This window comes from Euphorbia lathyris, chromosome 2 (assembly GCF_963576675.1).
Source record: "Euphorbia lathyris chromosome 2, ddEupLath1.1, whole genome shotgun sequence".
Taxonomy (NCBI): Eukaryota; Viridiplantae; Streptophyta; class Magnoliopsida; order Malpighiales; family Euphorbiaceae; genus Euphorbia; species Euphorbia lathyris.
Genome location: NC_088911.1, coordinates 92,871,537 through 92,891,925, shown reverse-complemented (window position 1 = coordinate 92,891,925; position 20,389 = coordinate 92,871,537). Strand labels below are relative to the sequence as shown.

The window sequence follows — 20,389 nt, the reverse complement described above, 5'->3', positions numbered from 1 at the left end:
TTCCTAGATTAATGAACGGGGCTGCCCACTTAGTTGTTAGGCATTCCCGTTCCTATGCTAATTCATTTGTTTCAATTGTAAAGCCGTTTTGGCTAACATCTGTTCTTGAATAGGACCTTCAATCCTATTCCATGAAAGAATATATTCAACTAAAAAATAAAAATTTCTTTTTGGCATGTGATATGAAATATGAGACAATAGAAGAATTGTAGTAGGCAGAAACAAATTAATTAATTAGTGTTTTCTCTCTATTCTAAAAAATGGGATGTTGTTTTCCCATATGATTACGTGCACACAAAGGAGGGAAAGTGTAGCTTCTCAGCCAACCTCCCATAGCCAACCCATCCATCTCTTGTTAATAAAAGAGATACACATTACACTTGTCTTCTCTATTCTTCTTCTTCTTTTTCTTATTATATAATATATATATTCTTCTTCTTCTTCTTTGCACAAATATACATACAAAGCTGGTCCCTTATTCTTTACAAATAAATGAGAATTATTATTAGGCTAATCCTATTCCTAATTATTACCCATATTTTAGTTAACACAGAATCCATAAGCAGAGGTGATTTTCCTGATGGGTTTACCTTTGGAACAGCCTCTTCAGCTTATCAGGTACGTAAATATGGTCAAATTGAAGTTTTGTTTTGTTGTATATATTAACTGAACTGATTATATATATTGTAGTTTGAAGGAGCTGTAAATGAAGGAAATAAAGGAGGTAGCATATGGGATACTTTCACTAGGCAACCAGGGAAAATATTGGACTTGAGCAATGCAGATACAGCCGTTGATCAATATCACAGGTTTCAGGTTAATATCTCTATCTCCCAAAATATTGGATTAAAAGATAACCAATTCCACACTTTTCTTTCTTTCTTTTTTTCCATCATTTTCCTGTTCCAGTTAAATTCTACTTTGTTTTCTCTTCTTTTTTTTGTTTTGGTTGTTTCTAATTCATTTATTTATCTTGCTTTGCCAGAAATTTTAGTATATTCTCAAAGTACTGCGTATCACCAATTAAAATAGTGTTGCATATAATTTTCATATATATATATATATATAGCATTAATTAATTCTTTCTTATGTAGCACTTTTAGAGTTTTTAAAATTTTCCTTTATGTCGGTTTCAATTTTATCCTTTTCCTAAAAAAGGGGTTTACTACTTGATTTTATCATATTGTTTTATTTAAAGTTTAGAGAACTTAAGAATTTAAATTAGGAATAAGTTACAAATTTAGCTCCATATTTAGAGCGGGAAAGCATGTTTTAATCTCTAGTTACAAAACAGTCGATTTTAAATTTAACGTTAACCAAATGATACAATTTGAAGTCCCATTAAAGTAAATGAGTGTTTTTTTTTTCATTCATTAATAAAATATGTGCAATTTCAAGTCTAATTGGATGGTCAAAATGCTAAATAAAATGTGTGGACAAATATAAAATTGCATATGAAAAAACCACTGTTCAAAACGAATGCCGTCTCAACCGTCTAGGTTCCGCCTAGGTGCTCGAAATCGAGAATCTGTCCCGATTTTCTCCAATTAATTCCTCTAGGCGATTTTTTTGTTCCTAGACGTATTTTAGCCACTTGGGCTCTGTCTAGGCCGCCTCGACGCCACATGAACCGCCTAGGCTCCGCCTAATCAACGATGAATGAGTGAATTTATTGTTTTCTTTATTATAATTCACGTTTGATGTGTTTCAATGATATTATTGTTAAAATATTGATATTTACACATTTTTAAAGATATATATTCCAAATATACGTGTTTTTATATTAAATAATTTTATACTATTGTTTTCGATAGTATAATACATATTTTAATTGAATTTATATAATAATTTGTTGGTTAATAAATAAAAAATATAAAAATATAAATCCGATTAATCTTCGAAGGCCCTTTCTGTCCGACTAGTGTGTAACGTTTTTTACAACCTTGGAAAAAACCATAGTTAATAATGAGCATCATAGGTTTGAGATTACACTATAAAACTAAATCCAATATTCCAAAAAAACATAAAATTAAATTTATACCTCAATCATTTTAACTATATCCTTCCTAAAAAAAACACTATATCCTTATCCTTGCTGAGATATCAATCATTAGTTAAGTCAAACTCAAGATACAAAGTGTCGTTAAGACACAAAACTCATTGATTAAACAATTAATAAATGGGAAAGAAATATCAAATACATAGCAAGACATTTAAGGAAAGAATTAATTAAATTGGACAGGAATCATTAATAAACTATTGCTTGTCCTGATCCATATTAAGGAATAATAGATGAGGATGATGTGTCACCAACCAAAAAATAAAACAAAAATCAACACGTAATCTTAACATAAAAATCTATCTAAAACAGGATTATTCTCTTCAAATTACTACTGCTATAGTAACTCTACTATTTTACAGGAAGACATTGATTTGATGAAGAATTTAGGAATGGATGCATATAGATTCTCAATATCTTGGTCAAGAATCTTTCCTAGTAAGTTTTACTTTTACTTTTACCCTATTTTTTCACCTATAATTCATAGCTAACTTTATCAGATTTATCTTTTAAAGATGGAACAGGGGAACCTAATCAACAAGGAATAGATTATTACAATAATCTCATAGATGCATTACTAGACAAAGGTTAATGCGGCGAATCCCGTTTCAAATTCAGTTCCAATTTGATTTAAAACATCATTAATTCAAGCTATAAATGTTGATTTTTTTAATCAGGAATGCAGCCTTATGTAACTCTGTACCATTGGGATCTTCCTCAGATGCTTGAAGATAAATATGAAGGATGGTTGAACAGACAAGTTGTGTAAGTATTTTCGCCTTTTCCGGGATCGAATTTTACGTTGCAAATTGAAAAAATGTCAATGAGCTTCTGTTGGATGCAGGAAGGACTTTGAACATTATGCCTTGACATGTTTCCAAGCTTTTGGAGATCGAGTGAAACATTGGATTACGTTCAATGAGCCACACAATTTCGCCATCCAAGGCTATGACACGGGTATTCAAGCTCCGGGAAGGTGCTCCATTCTCGGTCATGTTCTTTGTAAGACCGGAAATTCATCTGTTGAGCCTTATATTGTAGCTCATAACATTCTCTTATCGCATGCAGCTGCATATCGAACTTATCAATTGTACTTTAAGGTATCAACTTATCAATTTCGTCAAACAATCCGTTGAAAATTTATCAAACATTTGACGAAAATATTTTCCGTCATAAATTCCTTCAAAAAAGTGGCATGAAACATTCAGCCAAAATATTATGACGGAATTCCGTCAAATATTATGAAGGAATTCTTCCGTGAATTCCATCAGTAAAGAGGTATTTTCAAGTAGTGATCTATGTTTCGTGTCCGATTTACAATCTGTTATGTAAAATGTTGTTTGTCTGCAGGAAAAACAAGGAGGCCAACTTGGAATAGCATTAGATTCTAAGTGGTATGAGCCTATATCTGATGCTGATGAGGACAAAGATGCTGCTAATAGAGCAATGGATTTCACTATTGGATGGTAAATTTTACGTTTACTTTTCGTTTTTGATTCGGAATAAAGTGAATTTATGTTAACACTAAAAAAAAGGCGGCCCGGTCGCACTACGCGTCCCCGCTAAGCGAGGGTCCGGGGAGGGGTCCCACCACAAGGGTGTACTGGGGGGCAAGCCTTCCCCTGCCAATTTATTTGGCAAGAGGTCACTCCTAAGACTCGAACCCATGACCTCTTGGTCACACGACAACAACGTTTACACAACAATGTTAACACTTAAAAGGAAAAATGATTCAGGTTCCTTGATCCACTTTTCTTTGGCAAATATCCACATTCAATGGAAAAACTTGTCGGCGAAAGACTGCCTGTGATCACTCCGGAGATGTCGAAATTCGTACTAGGATGTTTGGACTTTGTTGGAATTAATCATTACACAACATTATATGTCCGAAACGACAGGACTCAAATTCGGAAATTCATATTGCAGGATGCTTCATCTGATGCTGCTGTGATTACTACCTGTAAGATATCAAACAGAATCTATTAACAAATGAAGAATCATATAATGAACTGATATAATTTTGTAACTTCGATCAAATGTAGCTCGTCGACATGGAGTTGCAATCGGAGAACGAGTATGTCCCGACTAAAATTTTGTTATACATTTCAAATAAAAGTCAGCTCACAAAAAAGTACTACTTCATCCTCCAGGCAGCTTCTAGTTGGCTACACATTGTACCTTGGGGAATCCGAAAATTGGTCGTTTACGTAAAACATAAGTACGGAAATCCGCCAGTGATCATAACAGAAAATGGTTAGTAGTTCATCGGAAAATTACATACAAAAGTCTATGGTTATTTTGAATTATAAACAACATAATTTAACTTGACAAATTTCAGGTATGGATGATCCGAATAGACCATTTACGCCTTTAAACAAGGCATTACAGGATGATAAGAGGATAGAATACCACAGGGACTATTTGTCAAACTTGTCTGCTGCTATAAGGTAAGGCAATTGCTTTGAGTTTGAGTTTTGAGTGCATTTCAGGTACCTGATAGAAGATAAAACCGATGCAGTGAGGATAAGTGCGACGTTAGAGGCTATTTCGTATGGTCTGTGCTAGACAACTGGGAATGGAATTCAGGCTACACTGTCAGGTTTGGACTATATTTTGTGGATTACAAAAACAATCTTACAAGAATACCGAAAGCTTCTGCTGAATGGTTCAAGAGAATGCTTAGACCAGAAATTGATCTGCTGAGAGAGTTCTGAAATGTGTATCTCAGGAGTACATATGCAATTGTCTATTGATAAAGAAGAAATTGAAATACACACGAAATTGGAAAACAAAATCAAAGACCACACAAAAATGAATTACTGAAGGTTTTAGCTTGTTACCTTTTATTTAATTAAATACTAATAATAGAAGATAGATTTTATTTATTTATTTATTTAATTAGGACAAAAGTAGGGGTTACATCTATTGAGAATAAAATGAGAGAAAACCGACTAAGGTGGTTTGGCCATGTGAGACGTAGAGCGCTTGATGCGCCGGTTAGGAGAACCGAAGAGTGGCAAAGGGATGTAGTGGTGAGGGGTAGGGGAAGACCTAAGCAAACTTGGAGGAGGGTGATCGAGAGTGATATGAGTTTATTGGGAATTGAGGAAAATATGGTAGTGGATAGGACGGAGTGGAGGGAGCGAATCTGTGTCGCTGACACGACTTGATTTTCACGGTTTTATATGATGGTTCATGTTAGCCGACCCCGAATCATTTCGGGACTAAGGCTTTGTTGTTGTTGTATTTATTTAATTAAAGACCACACCTACTATTTACATTTGCATAAACACCTGCAAATATCTTAAATAGATGACATGTTATGGAATAACAAGACATCATTAGCCAAAATGTTAATACAGTCTTAGATATTGCATAGCATAAAGGGTACATCAAGTCTCGATATACTGCATTATCGGCAAATTTACACGCAAATAAACCCTAAGCTCTCTTCATCGCCACCATCATAATAACCATCACTGCCAATCCCAAGACCGAGGCTCCCATCGCATTATTAAAGAAAGATGGTTGGGAAGTTTTCTCACCAGCTGCAGCATTGTTCTCCCCTGAAAAACCAAATATGTTCTGTACAAAATTGGAGACGTTGTTCATCATCACAACAACGCTAAGCTTGATTTTCTCCAATATATCATCCATTGGACTGACTTCAGAACTTCCAACTTCGCTTGCAACATCGGATAATTCAGTAAACTCTTTTTGGAGACTCCAGATTCTGCAGATCCTCATCTGCACCAGGTTCTGTAAGACTCGGTAGCTACCAACTGGGAACATGCAAAATGGATAAAAGAAAGTACATAGCGATTGGAAGGGAATAGGAGCTATTCTTACTAGTCTTTTGGGATTGGAGAAATTCCTGAAGAGCTTCATTTTTTAAAACAGCATCCCACAAAGATATAGAAATTCCTGAAGAGCTTCATTATCTTCTCTAGGAGTAACAATCTCTACATGATCTAGTAAGGAAAGAAAAAATCTCGTCCCCCACAAAGATATAGATTCTTTAAAATTGAATTCATAGACGTATGCTTTGAAGTAGCAATATTAACTTGCAAATTGAAATGGTCCAAATGCTAATGATGAATCAAATTCAGGCATCAAAAAGATTTTGATTCCTTAAAATGGATTGATGGATAAATACTTCCAATTTACGATACCAAATCAACAATAAACTTAAGTTGTAAATAGCAGAGGTAGTTTAACTGCTAACGAGGAATCAAACTCAAGGATGAAAGACCCCAAGAATAGGCAGGCGCAAAATCATATTAGAGATTCAACAGGAAATTTCAAGTGGAACTAACGGAATCTAAATGTCAAATTCATATTCAGCTTGAAAAATGGAAGCTTTTGTTTTCTTTCATTTGACAAGTAATAGTGAGAATTTAGCTCAGAACGCCCCAAAGTAGACCATACATCTCAGAACTATATTCTAATCCAATTTCATTATGTACACGCAGGCACAGCTGCATCAACAATTTACAAGCCAAAAAGAAGAAATAACAAAAATACAGGTAACAACACATCTTAAGCTTCGATCCTAAGAGCCAACTATATCAAGACTAAAAGAGAAAGAAGAAACATGATGCTTCAGAAATTTTAGATTGACAACAGCCTTCAACAAAGGGGCAGCCAAAAAATGTGTATTCTTAAAAATATATCCAATTGAAATTATGACTTCAAATAAAATTAACAAGAATAGTTAAGATTGTGAATCAATAAGTTCAAGACAATTTCCATAAATATTTCATCTAAGATCATGATTTACATGCTCAATGGACACAATATTTTTTATGAATGGGTCAAAAGATTGTTAGTTGTAGGGGAAATGTCTACTCTGAATCCACATTACCCATCTCGGGCTGCTTACGGTAAAGCCATCTCCAATGATATCTGTGAAAGACACTGAAAAGGTTTTACTAGATTCTGCTCTTTTACCAATAAACTTGAAAATGTCAAAACTTTTTTTAACTTCATATAAGTTATCAGCGGCCATATGCAGCAGCTGCTGCCTTATCACCATATGCAGGATCCGTTCTGTTCCCGTAAGGATCCGACAAATTCCCTTGTGGATTGTCCCCATACTCAGGAACTGAGGTCTCATGCATAGGACTCGGGGTACTCCCAATCGCAGGACCACTATTGCTTACATATGGAGTACCTGAAGTTCCGCCATACAATGGACCCGAGTTGCTCCTGTAAGCAGAATCCGATGTCTTTCCATATGCAGAAGATGTGGCATTCCCATAGGTTGAGCTAATGTTTCTCTCATATGCAGGACTAGCATTGTTCCCATATGCAGGATCAGCATTGCTCCCATAGGCAGGCCCCTTGTTGCTTCCATATGCAGTAAATTTGGTATTCTCATAACCATGACTGAAGTTGTTCCCATATCCAGAAGCAGGACTGCTCCCGTACCCAGAACCGATGTTGCTTCTATATGCAGCATCTCCAGTGTTCTCATAAACAGGACCCGGAATGCTCCTAGATGCAGGACCTGTGTTGTTTCCGTATGCAGCATTGGGACCTGTGTTGTTTCCGTATGCAGCATTGGGACCTGTGTTGTTTCCGTATGCAGCATTGGGACCTGTGTTGTTTCTGTATGCAGCATTGGGACCTGTGTTGTTTCTGTATGCATCATTGGGACCTGCGTTGCTCCCGTATGCAGCATTTCCAGTATTCTCATAAACGGGACCTGTGTTGCTCCCAAATGCGGGACCTGTGTTGCTTCTGTATGCAGCATCCCTCTTACTTTCATAAGCAGGGCCAGTGTAGCTACCGTATGCAGCATTTCCGGTGTTCTCATCAACGGGACGTGTGTTGCTCCCAAATGTGGGACCTGTGTTGTTTCCGTATGCAGCATCCCTCTTATTTTCATAAGCAGGGCCAGTGTTGCTACCATATGCAGCATTTCCGGTATTCTCATTAACAGGACCTGTGTTGTTTCCGTATGCAGCATCCCTCTTATTTTCATAAGCAGGGCCAGTATTGCTACTGTATGCAGCGTTTCCGGTATTATCATAAATGGGACCTGTGTTGCTCCCAAATGCAGGACCTGTGTCGTTTCCGTATGCAGCATCCCTCGTATTCTCAAAAGCAGGGCCAGTATTTCTACTGTATGCAGCATCTCCATTATTCTCATAAATGGCACCTGTGTTGCTCCCAAAAGCAGGACCTGTGTTGTTTCCGTATGCAGGACCAGCGTTGCTCCCGTATGCAGGGCCTGTTTTGTTTCCATATGCTGCGCTCATATTCATAGCATCTCTGTCACTCCCGTATGTAGAACCCATGGAATGCCCATATGAAGGACCTGAATTCCCATACAGGGTATAACTGCTATTTCCATACAGGGGATTGCTATCGTTCCCATATGTATTACTTGCATTATTCCCAAATGGTGCAGGTGAGGGCCTGGGTTTTGCGTACTCTGCAAATATAACCCAGCCATCCAAAAACTACAGAAAAGAGTATATAGAAAAAGAAAAAGAAAAAATAAATCAATCAGTGAAAACAATAAGTTAAGCTGTTACAAAAATGGGCATTCTAGCTTTATGACGGAAAACGAAAATAAACAATTACTTTGTTCGGTAAGTAAGAATTAACAAGCAACAATTTTTGGAATGTAAGCAACACATCCATTTAACAAGGAGACATATTTGAAAAACCTTTAAATGGTTTAGACCGCAACCTTAAGGTTATTCACCTTTGGGTTACAATAACACATAACGGTGTCAAACAAGATTTTCCATCTTAAATCAAACACACTACGGAACGAATAGTTATATTATTCATACCCGATGAGGCACCCAGAAATAAAGCAAAAATAAATAAGGTACCATGGCTATCTTTTTATTTACACTGAACCACATATGAATAGAATGAATTGATTGTTCTTCATTGAACCTTGATATAATTCCAAATTGAGCATTATACATTGGTAACTTAGCAAAATTGCTGAATAAAATAGCTATATAATACAGTAACATGTTGCATATGCAATACAAATTAAAGACCCATCATCCAACAATATAACTATATACAAACACAATGTCCACCTGTATGAAAACCTCCTCACCCTGTTAATGACTTCCTAAGCATACGGCATAGTTCAGAGTTTGGTTTCGTAACCACCAAAGTACAGCAAGAACCAACCACCCAATACAGGTTGCAGCACGGTGTATCAATTGGTACAACTCCACTATGTGTAGGTGGTTTGTGGAGGTGGATAGGTCTCAGGTTCAAAACTGAATCCTTCATTCCTCACTTGTCAATAAATAAATAAATAGAATAGAACAAAATAAAATTTGCAGCACTTTTTTTTGGCACATGTAACAGGAAGAATATACAACTCAATGTTAAAAAGTAAGAATCATCAAACTTGTTCTAGATACTCATCGAAACTACAAACATTGCATTGCATCACACTTCATTTTGCGAACTTCCTTTCCAAAACACAAGTCAAAGTTTCAGTAAAGATTTTCCATCAGAATTCTGATAATGTCGTAGCTTAATAGCTTGTCACATGCCTTGAGAGCTACGCATAATTTATGCTAAACAGCATTGGACAAAATCTTTTGTTACTCTGTACAATCTACTACTTAACAAACTGACTTATTACTTCACAAATATCATTAAATTCCAGTATAATCAGTTTTCATAATTCGTCAATATCAAAGCAATAAAAACATTAGAAAGCATACTCACTTTGCCATCCATGCCTTCTCTACCTTTTGCAGCATCTTCTAAGCTAGCATATTTAACAAAGCCGAATCCCTTAGAATATCCTGATGCCCGGTCAGTCACAATTCTAGCTGCAAAAGAGCTCGAATAAAAAATCGTCATAAATTATTGAAGCAATTTCCCAAGAAAATAAGGGAAGGAAGCTCAAACCGTGAACTACTTCACCGAAGCTGGAAAATGCTTCCTTTAGTTTCTCTGTTGTAGTGTGCTTGTTCAGCCCTAGTGAAATACATAAAAGTACCAAATCGAAATTAGAAGGCATCATTTAAGTTGAACTGAGAATCTGACCATCCAAAGTACATGCACACACAAACACATATATTACCCTAGGTGACCACATACAATCAACAAAAGATCTCTGTATATCTACAATTCAAATAAAACTTCTAAGTTAATAAAACACCCCAATTGAGAGATCAACAGGCAAAATACAGAAAGAAAAATTAATACAGTCAAGAGAATTACATCTACTTTCCAATGAAATTACAAAAGAATAATATAAAGCATCAACGCAAGTTGACAAAACAACTATAGAAGCCAGAGATATGCATCTACATCCAAAAGAAATCACAAAACACAAAGAATAAATGCAGAAGGAAAGCAGAAAGGGGGAAAAAACTTCTCAACTGAAATGTGCAATCATCACATACAGTTTGTTGTTTGCAACTAATACCACATCAACCAATGATTCTGACATCAGATATTATTTTCAGATTTATTAATTCAATCAAATGCACCTCATCAGTTTATGATGAGTTCAAGACAGCAATATTGTTCCAGAAGTAGGTTTCATTTGTATAATCAAGATACCCAATATATGCTCCCTCCATTCCCTCTTCTCTAAGCTTACTCTATAAGATAATCTATTTTAGAGGCATTATGTCTTGACCCTCGAGACTTAGTATCAAACTTTTCATGGATAGAAGCAACTAACTGAACAACTTGAAAGATTCAGACATATAAAAATTGCTGGTAGGATACACTTTTATAGAACTATTGAAAGGGTTATGACTCAATGAGAGCTAATGAACTTAAGATCATATGTCGAAAGAAGCAACTGTTGCGAAAGTATAAACTTAAGAGTAGAAATACACATGTGAGAAACAGCAAACTGAAATCCTCAGCCATTATAATTGATATAATTGAATTGATTTATCATCAAAAGAGGGACACATAAAAATAGAAAACGATGAATAACAGAGTCGATCAAGAAATTAGAAAGACAGATGGAAAATAATGAAAGAATAGAAAAGAGAGAGAGAGAGAGAGAGAGAGAGAGAGAGAGAGGAACGTACCAGAGACAAAGAGATTAGTGTTAGGATCAGCCTCTTGTCGAGCAGAAGTTGCAGGCGCGGTCGGAGGAACGAAAGATGAAGTTGAGGTTGTGGAGAAGAGCCTAAGCAAGCCACGGGGAGCAGCCGTCAAAGCAGACTTCAGATTCATAGCCATGATTATGAATCGATGAATTCTCAATGGTTTTAGCTAAAACCCCAACTTCAGTCTCTCGCAGACAAATTTTCCTTTCAGTAAGAAAACTAATAAGTTCTTGCTGCGGGAGAAGGCTTATTTACTGACTGAACTGATAAGTTGTTCGGATTAGGACTTAGGTGGGGGTGGGCCTTAGCTTAAGGGGAGTTCCGGGGCTACTTCTTATAATTTTTCTTGGGTTATTTCCGATCGTACAGCGCTAGAAGGACAATAGGGGAGGGAAGGAAGGATGTGCCCTAACACAAAAATCCACCAACATCTAAATTAAATTCCAAATGTTTTAATGAAATTAATATATATAGAAGGAAAATTTATGAATTCATTTTTTGGACAGAGAAGGAAAAGTTAATAAAATGAAGAAATGTTTAAATTATAAAAATACAAAATAACGTTTATGTCAATGTACAACATTATTGATTATAAATTTAAAGGTAAATAATTATAAGGTCTCTGTGTTTTTACCTAATACACTACTTAGTCTATGTGTTTTTAGAAATAATTATATAGTCTTCCAGTTTTTAGAAAGTCAATGGTCAAACTATACTAAATAAATTTTAAAATACCAAAATTACCATTTATTTTATGTTTTAATAATAAAATATCTATTGTTTCTATTTTATATTTTTTCTCTTTTTTCCTACATAATCACAATCTCTCCAATATAAACTCTAATATAAAGTAAATGATTTAATAATTTTTATATAATTATTAATTTAATAACGTAAAATTTATTGACTAAAAAATGAATGAAAAATATTTCAAAAATTATTAAAATAGGAGTAAGGCTATCATTGTAAAAAAAATTACAATTCTAATAAATTTTACGAATAAAGAAAAAAAATATATGATTTTTAAAAAATTATAAAATATTTATAATAATATTTAATGTTAGTTTAAAGATATTATATTAAAAATAATTATAATTTAAGAAAATTAATAATACATTTTTTCAAGTATATTAATTTTGGTGTATATATTTCAAAAATTATTAAAATAAGAGTAAGACTATCATTGTAAAAAAAATTTACAATTCTAATAAATTTTACGAATGAAGAAAAAAATATGTTTTTTAAAAATTATAATAATATTTATAATAATATTTAATGTTAGTTTAAAGATATTATATTAAAAAATAATTACAATTTAAGAAAATTAATAATATATTTTTCAAGTATATTAATTTTGGTGTATATGTACTTCAAAAATTTCATTAAAATTAATTAGATTAAATTTGAAACTAAAAGATAAATTTTTTTATGTATATAACTAGGGGCAATTTTGGACATTCATTTACAAAAATAAATGGAAGGGTTAAAGAATTGATTAAGATAAAACTTGAGGACCTTATAATAATATGATGGACTTACTAACGTGTTAGGTAAAAATACAGGAACCTTATAATTACTTACCCTAAATTTAACATTATAAAAGTCTTTCATAAAAAAATCAAAAAGAATTTTTTTTCATATAGAAGAAAAAATGCATAAAATGAATACGTATATACAATATAAAAAAGAAATAATAGAGCTGAAATGTGGATTCTTTATTTTTTTATTAATTAAAAGTAATATCTTTTTTTAATCATTAAAAGTAATATCTTATCACCTCAAAACAAAAGTAATATACTAATATCTTAATTATATCTATTTATAAATAAAAAAAATAAAAAAATACTATATATTAGAGCTTATTTAGAGACTTGTGAGTAGGGTTGGGCGCGGATCCCGGAGATACTGGATCGGACCGAATATCCGAGGAAAAAACTCCGGAATTGGATTGGACCATTGACTTTTTTTGGAGAACCGAACTGGATTGGACCGTTGACTTTTCGTCAAAGAACTGGACCGAACTGGACCGAAATTTATCCAGGACCGGACTGATAACCGGATTGGATTGGACCGAACTGAAATAACCGAAAGTTTAGCAATAATAAATTTATATTTCATACATTAACTTTATATAAAGAGAAATATTATATAATATATAGTTATATATTTTGTAAGGTTTGGTAAACTAATTACAATAATACAAATTTATAATGATGATAACCATGATCGAAATGTTGAAGACAACCATGATCGACCATCTTATTTCTTCTGGAAATGTATGAGCAATTTCCTTTTTCAATGGCATATTTTAGTATATTATGTTTTATGTTTTAATATATTATGTTTTATGTTTTAACCTTGTTGTCTACCGTAACTTTTAATACTTTGATTTTGTGGGTTTTTTTAGCTTTGTTATCTACTGTAACTTTTAATGAATGTTGTTTACTTCCTAAAAAAAATATCATTTATTTCAAGTTATGTAAGATAATAAAATTTTATATTTTATTATCTTGTAAATTAAATTTTTAATTTATTTTTTAGGACCTAAACTATTAGATATTTATCCAAATCACCGAAAAATTATATTGGATTGGACCGGAACCGAATCTCCGAATCCCCGAACTGGACTGGACTGAAATTTTGGGACAATTCAATTCTGGAGATTTATTCTTTCAATCCAATTCTGGAGATTTCCTTTTATTAATCTCCGAATTTCAATCCAATACTGGAGATTCATGAATTCCCGACTTGGACCGAACTGTGCCCAGCCCTACTTGTGAGTATCAATTATTTGTTTTTTTAGTTTTTATACAAATAAGTCATTTACCTTTTCCCCTTTTTTTTTTTTTGTAAGTTCTCTAAAAGTTCTCCTCTCTTTCCGTACTTTGTGTAATATATGTTTTCTTCCTCATTTTACATAATTAGTTTATTTACATCCTTTCTTTTCTTTCCATGGATGGTTTCAAAACTTCACCCTCTATCTCCTTCCTATGAATATTACTCTTCCTCATTTTTCATAGTTTAATCAAGGTTATCAAACCCGGACCGGTCCGACCGGTCCAACCCGGTTCGACCAAAACCGGTCAGAATTTCGGGCCGGAAGTGGTCCGGTTGTTAAATCTTTGAAAACTGTCCGCACCCGCTCAAACCAGCTGGTTCAACCACGAACCGGTTGATCCAGTACCGGTTAAGCGGTTTGGTCCGGTTTGCTTTTAGACATGTTTACTTAAAAAAACCTTGGACCTTTGGTCTATATACTCTAATACTCACCACTACACTACCATTTAACTTATGTTTATTATTAACTATTTAACAAATAAATAATAATGTTATAACTTAAGTAATTAAAATATGATTTAGTATTATTTTTTCTATCATTAAAAAATTATTATATTTTCTCAATATTAATACAGTTTAATTAGCATTTAGATTTTTTTTATTAAAGATTGGTTAGCAAGGAAATTAGCATTTAGATTTTAAATATATACAAATAACTACAAATAAATTTTAAAAATCTAATAAATTTAAATTTAAGTTGAATTATAAAATACATATCCTATTAGCATATTTACATGTTAGTTATTAATAAAAAAATAATCACTATTAATTTTAAAAGTATATATTTTCTTTAATTTTTATATTTATTTGTCATGTTAAATTTATTAATTTGATATCATGTTTTGATACTAAATAAATGTTATTATATTAGTATAATTTTTATGAATATAGTTGATATTATACTATATTATAAGATTAAATATGAATAAAAATATAATTTGCACATGATTTTTGAATACCGGTTGAACCCCGGTTAGATCCCAGTTAAACCTCAAACCTTTGACCCTTTATCTTTTCCGGTTGTTTGACCGGTCCAGTTTTGACAACCATGAGTTTAATTTTATATAGACTGATTATGTTCCTATATGTTCTTTTCTAAACATCGAACAACTCCTTTGTTCGATCTTCATTCTAATCTTTCGTCATTTGCTTCTCTTTCTATAGTCTGTTCCAATATTATCAATTCCTCCATTACATACTTTGGAAAGAGGTAAATTTTTCAACTTTTTACTAGGTTTTCGGATTAAATTTTCTTTTCTAATTATTTATTTGTCATGTTAGAACTATTCTCATCTTTATTTGTTAATCTTAAGTCAGTTGGAATTCACTTACTACAAGTGATCAGTATACCACCTTTTCAGTATACCACCTTTTATGTAACTAATAAATCAAATTATTTTTCCCTATTACTCATATTTTGGTACATTTATTTTTATGTATCTCTAGTTTGTTCAACTTTAACTTCGTCATAATAGATTTCATTCGGGACTTCAAAGATGGATTTGTTTCTCTACAGCTTTTTCATAGTTCAGAATTATTACAGGTATCGCATCAATTCTGGCCAAAGGTATTACTTCCATTATGATTTTTACATGCTTCATACAAACCAAAACATATCACTTACCTAAAATTTTGAACCATATTCAAAATTCTACTTCAAAATTTTCAAAAAGCACCTAAAACAAAAGAACGGATACTTGACTTGAAAACATGTTGACTCAGTTCAAAACAGGGTTCGGCATTTAAGTGGTACAAACATTGAAACGCCATAGCAATCAATCACGGGAGATGGACCAAAACATTGAAACAGAGTTTTCATACAAACACCAAGAAAACTAATCACACCTACTATTTACATTTGCATAATCACCTGCAAATATCTTAAATAGATGACATGTTATGGAATAACATGCCATCATTAGCCAAAATGTTAACTTAATACAGTCTCAGATATTGCATATCATAAAGGGTACATCAAGTCTCGATATACTGCATTATCGGCAAATTTACACGCAAAGAAACCCTAAGCTCTCTTCATCACCACCATCATGATAACCATCACTGCCAATCCCAATATGGAGGCTCCCATCGCATTATTAAAGAAAGATTGTTGGGAAGTTTTTTCATCAGCTGCAGCATTGTTCTCCCCTGAAAAACCAAATATGTTCTGTACAAAATTGGAGACATTGTTCATCATCTCGACGACGCTAAGCTTGATTTTCACCAATATATCATCCATTGGACTGTTTTCAGAACTTCCAACTTCGCTTGCAACATCAGATAATTCAGTGAACTCTTTTGGAGACTCCAGATTCTGCAAATCCTCATCTGCACCAAGTTCTGTAAGACTCGGTAGCTACCAAATGGGAACATGCTTAATGGATAAAAGAAAGCAGATAGAGATTGGAAGGGGAATAAGGACATATTCTTACTAGTCTTTTGGGATTGGAGAAATTCCTGAAGAGCTTCATTTTTGAAGACAGCATCCCACACTGTTGGGTCTGAGGCAATGGAAGCAACAATCGTCTGGCAACAATTAAAGATCAGTAATTATAACCCCATAGGTTGATTTAGTCGCTTAAGATTGTTAAATCGATGTCGTAACATATTCAAAAAAGCAGCTCTGTATTATCTTCTCTAGGAGTAACAATCTCTAGATGATCTAGTAAAGGAAAGAAAAAATCTCATCCCCACAAAGATATAGATTCTTTAAAATTGAATTCATAGATGCAAGCTTTGAAGTAGCAATATTAACTTGCAAATTGCAAATTCAAGCATCAAAAGATTTTGATTCCTTATAAGATAGATGAATAAATACTTTCAATTTACAATACCAAATTAACGATAAACTTAAGTTGTAAATAGCATAGGGAGTCTAACTGCTAACGAGGAATCAAACTCAAGGATGAAAGACCCCAAGAATAGGCAGGCGCAAAATCATATAAAGAGCTGAGTCTCCATAAAAACTGCCATGTAAACTGAAAAGCTTCCAACCTATGAAGCACCGACACGGCTGCGGGTGCAGATGCAGGTGCGTCAAACGGAATTTTTAAAAAATATAAAACACGGGTGCGGCGGGATACGGAAAATTTTATATAATTAATTATATATATATTACATATAAAAATATATAAAAAAAAAACTTAATAAATCACAAATAAATTACCTACTTTAGAGTCTATATGTATCATAAACCTAAACCTCGAAAAAATACTGCCTTAATTCGATAAAAATGTTATGGTTTTAGCAACTGAGAACAAATACTTCAACAACTGAATTAAGCAATCAAATGGCCTTTTGTGCGTATGTGGATTACCTAGTGGTAAGGGGAAATTCAATTCATAGTCTCGAATCTCCTGTTGTTGTTGTCCGTTCAATCTTAAATAGTTTTATAATAAAATAATATAAACCTAAACCTCAAAAAAATACTTACACGGATGAAGAGGAGCGAAAAGTAATCAAGAACAGATGAAATGCAGAGGAGATGAAACGCAGACAGGATCAGCAAAAAATGGCACAGACAGGAGAGCAAAAAATGGCACAAGTGAAGAAGACACAGAAGTCACGATTGGAAGAAACAGAGCAAAGCGTAAATAGGGAGAGAATAAGAGATATATCAGGTTTTTTTGTCTAAATTTTGTAATTAAACCCTCTCTTTTAAAAAGATTTAGAAAACTCCGTCCCTGCCTAGTCAGAATTCACAAACAAACAAAAAAACACAGCGGACACGTTTTTGCCTGATGCAAATCCGGCCGTGTCCCCGGCGAATCCCCGTGTCCGGCAAGTCCGACACCGCCCCTCCGACCCCGAGGAAGAATCCGTGCTTCATAGCTTCCAACGCATGGAAACAAAACACAAACACAAAAAAAAAAAAAAAAAAAAAAAAAAAAAAATTGAAAAATCAAAATATCAACTATCCACCAGCAAAAGATAATGATCACCCATTAAGAAAAACAGATCAATTAAAATAGTCCAAACTATAAACATCAAGAAGAAAACAACAGAAGGGAAGACAAGTAACGAACCTGTGTTTGAGGACTTTCATTGAGCAACGCAAATGCCTTGACAGCATACTTCGGTGCAATAGTTGCCCTTGGTTCAAAAGTCATGCAGGTTTCAGTATCTGTAGGTTCTGAATTTGTAAGAGAAGATGAACCAGACAGATACGCTCTGCAAATATCATGCTCAAACAATAGTGAGAAAGAGAGACAATTGAGCAGCACAAAATTAAAAAAACATGCAGCTAATCAATGTCATCCAACATGTCTTCGTTGTCAAAAAAAACAGAGTAGGTGCAATCTCCAGAATGCTACAAATAAATTCAGAAGATCCTCCAGACATCAGTACTTCCACAGCATTGCAAGTGAATATATTACTTGATAGATGTAGTAATGTTTGTATGTTAGAAACTTCCAATTAAAAAAAAATTAAATTTTTGTCATCATTTAACAGGAAATTTCAAGTGGTCATGGTGTTGGAATCCATATTCAGCTTGAAAAGCAACACTAAAAAAATGGAAGCTTTTGTTTTCTTTTATTTGACAACTAATAGTGAGAATTTATCTCAGAACACCCCAAAGAAGACCATACATCTCAGAATTCTATCATATTCTAATCCAATTTCATTATGTACGCGCAGGCACAACTGCATCAACAATTTACAAGCCAAAAAGAAGAAATAACAAAAATACAGGTAACAACACATCTCAAACTTCGGTCCTAAGAGCCAAATATATCAAGACTAAAAGAGTAAAAGATGAAACATGATGCTTCAGAAATTTTATAGATTGACAACAGCCTTCAACAAAAGGGCAGCCAAAAAAATATAACCAGAAAAAGAACTTGAAAAATTAAACTATCGACGATTATACAAGCGATTGATTTTAAACCTAAAAACCACAGAGAGATATACAACTTACAAGTCCAATAAATATGCAAAAATAGTAGAGAAATAGAGAACATACTTTTCGAGAGCATCCTTCAAGTCGGAAGTGGCCTCTTTTGCCTCCTGCAAGCTCGGTACAGGCCCAAACACAACTCTTGGCATCGGTTCGCGGGATTCAAGCAAGTGTTCCTCCTCCAAGCCAGCGAATTCCCAATCGTCAAGCTCCCAAGCAGGCCGCTGTACTCCCTCGATGTCCACGACTCCAGCCTTGCCATTTTGCGAGGAAGAGAGGAACGCCGATGCGGGCCTTGAGGCGCTGCGGACAGATTGTTCAGCCGGAGGCGTGAAGGAAGAAAAGCCGCCTCGAATTCCGTTATTAACGACACCGACGCCAGCGACCTTGGCAGCGGATCTCATAGCTGCTCCTCCACCCATGATAGTGATCAGGATGATTGAGAGAAATATGAAGCGGTTTCCTGAATGAATTGTTGAAAGAGGAGAGTGGAGAAATTTACAAAAATACAGAGCTGCTCCGTCACACGCCCATTTATCTTCTTCTTAACTTTATGGTTTTCCTAATTTTAGAAAAATCGGTTTATCTACTAGTAGTATTAATCAACATTATGATTTACTTCGTATCGAAGGAAACTGAGCACCGCTGTTATACCGTTTAGTTTATCCTTTCCCTTTGTGTTTATACATCATTGGTCCTGATGGTTGTCTAGATAAGTTAAAATGTCTTCTATATTTCAAAAACGGGTTAAGGTGTAAAAATACTCTAACGTTTTGGAGCATGAGCAATTTTACCTCTAATGTCTAAAATGGTGCAATTTTACTTCTAACGTTGGAAGCTAAGAGTAATTTTACCCCTAACGTTAATAAATTGGGTCAATTTGAAAAATAATTCATCAAACTGTCTTCTCGATCATAAATCTTGTTATCTACACTTCATACGTGTGTCATTTTATCAGTAACAAATCATAAACATTCGTTGGAATGTGAAAAAAAATAAAAAAAAAATATACCATATTTTTATACGGATTAGACAAAAAAAATGCAAAAAATCCACCGAATTTATAAATATCAATCTCAAATTCTATTATTAAATTACAAAAAACATGAAATCCTTTTTTAGAACGAATTATTATGCAATTGGTGCAGAATAATGAACAAAAATATCTGTGTTTTATAATAGTGTCTGAAATTGATCAAATTTATCAACTTTAGGGGTAAAATTGCTCTTGGCTTCCAACGTTAGGGGTAAAATTGCACCATTTTAGACGTTAAGGGTAAAATTGCTCCTGGCCCATAACGTTAGGGGTATTTTTATACCTTAACCCTTTCAAAAACATTGTACTCCTTATTTTCTTGAATTTATTTAAAGAAATTTATTAAATCGCTAGAATTTATTAAACTCCTGTAATCAATATGATAATAAGAGACATCAGGATATTGACTCGCAGAATAGGCTGCTGTCGGCTAGGGTGAAGTTAGACCGATTGCTTGCTCAGAACGAAAGCTACTAGAGACAGAGATCTAA

At 33.8% G+C, this 20,389-nt stretch overlaps 3 protein-coding genes across 5 annotated transcripts; 1 reads left to right on the top strand and 2 right to left on the bottom strand.

Annotated features, from left to right (window-relative positions):
• The first annotated feature begins 320 nt into the window (after window positions 1–320).
• On the top strand, window positions 321–6,651 carry LOC136218968 (putative beta-glucosidase 41). 2 transcript variants are annotated; one of them, XR_010683992.1, is made up of 13 exons: window positions 321–618; window positions 691–816; window positions 2,422–2,497; window positions 2,575–2,646; window positions 2,737–2,824; window positions 2,904–3,159; window positions 3,410–3,525; window positions 3,796–4,019; window positions 4,102–4,133; window positions 4,210–4,312; window positions 4,398–4,506; window positions 4,578–4,884; window positions 6,532–6,651. XR_010683992.1 is itself a non-coding variant. In XM_066006155.1 (12 exons), exons 1-12 carry the CDS (start codon window positions 493–495, stop codon window positions 4,771–4,773), a joined length of 1,524 nt encoding a protein of 507 aa, XP_065862227.1. In that variant the 5' UTR covers window positions 321–492; the 3' UTR covers window positions 4,774–4,898. The 2 variants fall into 2 exon arrangements, 1 of the variants encoding a protein (XP_065862227.1); XM_066006155.1 differs by lacking the exon at window positions 6,532–6,651 and having other exon boundaries at window positions 4,578–4,898.
• A 64-nt stretch (window positions 6,652–6,715) lies between these two features.
• Window positions 6,716–11,479, bottom strand: LOC136218967 (uncharacterized). Of its 2 annotated transcripts, none has more exons than XM_066006153.1 (4): window positions 11,107–11,479; window positions 9,962–10,030; window positions 9,776–9,882; window positions 6,716–8,526 (listed from the first exon to the last, which is right to left on the bottom strand). In XM_066006153.1, exons 1-4 carry the CDS (start codon window positions 11,258–11,260, stop codon window positions 7,057–7,059), a joined length of 1,800 nt encoding a protein of 599 aa, XP_065862225.1. In that variant the 5' UTR covers window positions 11,261–11,479; the 3' UTR covers window positions 6,716–7,056. The 2 variants fall into 2 exon arrangements, with proteins under 2 accessions (XP_065862225.1, XP_065862226.1); XM_066006154.1 differs by having other exon boundaries at window positions 9,776–9,878; window positions 11,107–11,164.
• Window positions 11,480–15,736: 4,257 nt separating this feature from the next.
• Window positions 15,737–19,468, bottom strand: LOC136218966 (uncharacterized). The gene is made up of 4 exons (XM_066006152.1): window positions 18,929–19,468; window positions 17,991–18,135; window positions 16,398–16,491; window positions 15,737–16,293 (listed from the first exon to the last, which is right to left on the bottom strand). The coding sequence occupies exons 1-4, from the start codon at window positions 19,282–19,284 to the stop codon at window positions 15,989–15,991; spliced, it is 900 nt and encodes a 299-aa protein (XP_065862224.1). The 5' UTR covers window positions 19,285–19,468; the 3' UTR covers window positions 15,737–15,988.
• Window positions 19,469–20,389: the final 921 nt, after the last annotated feature.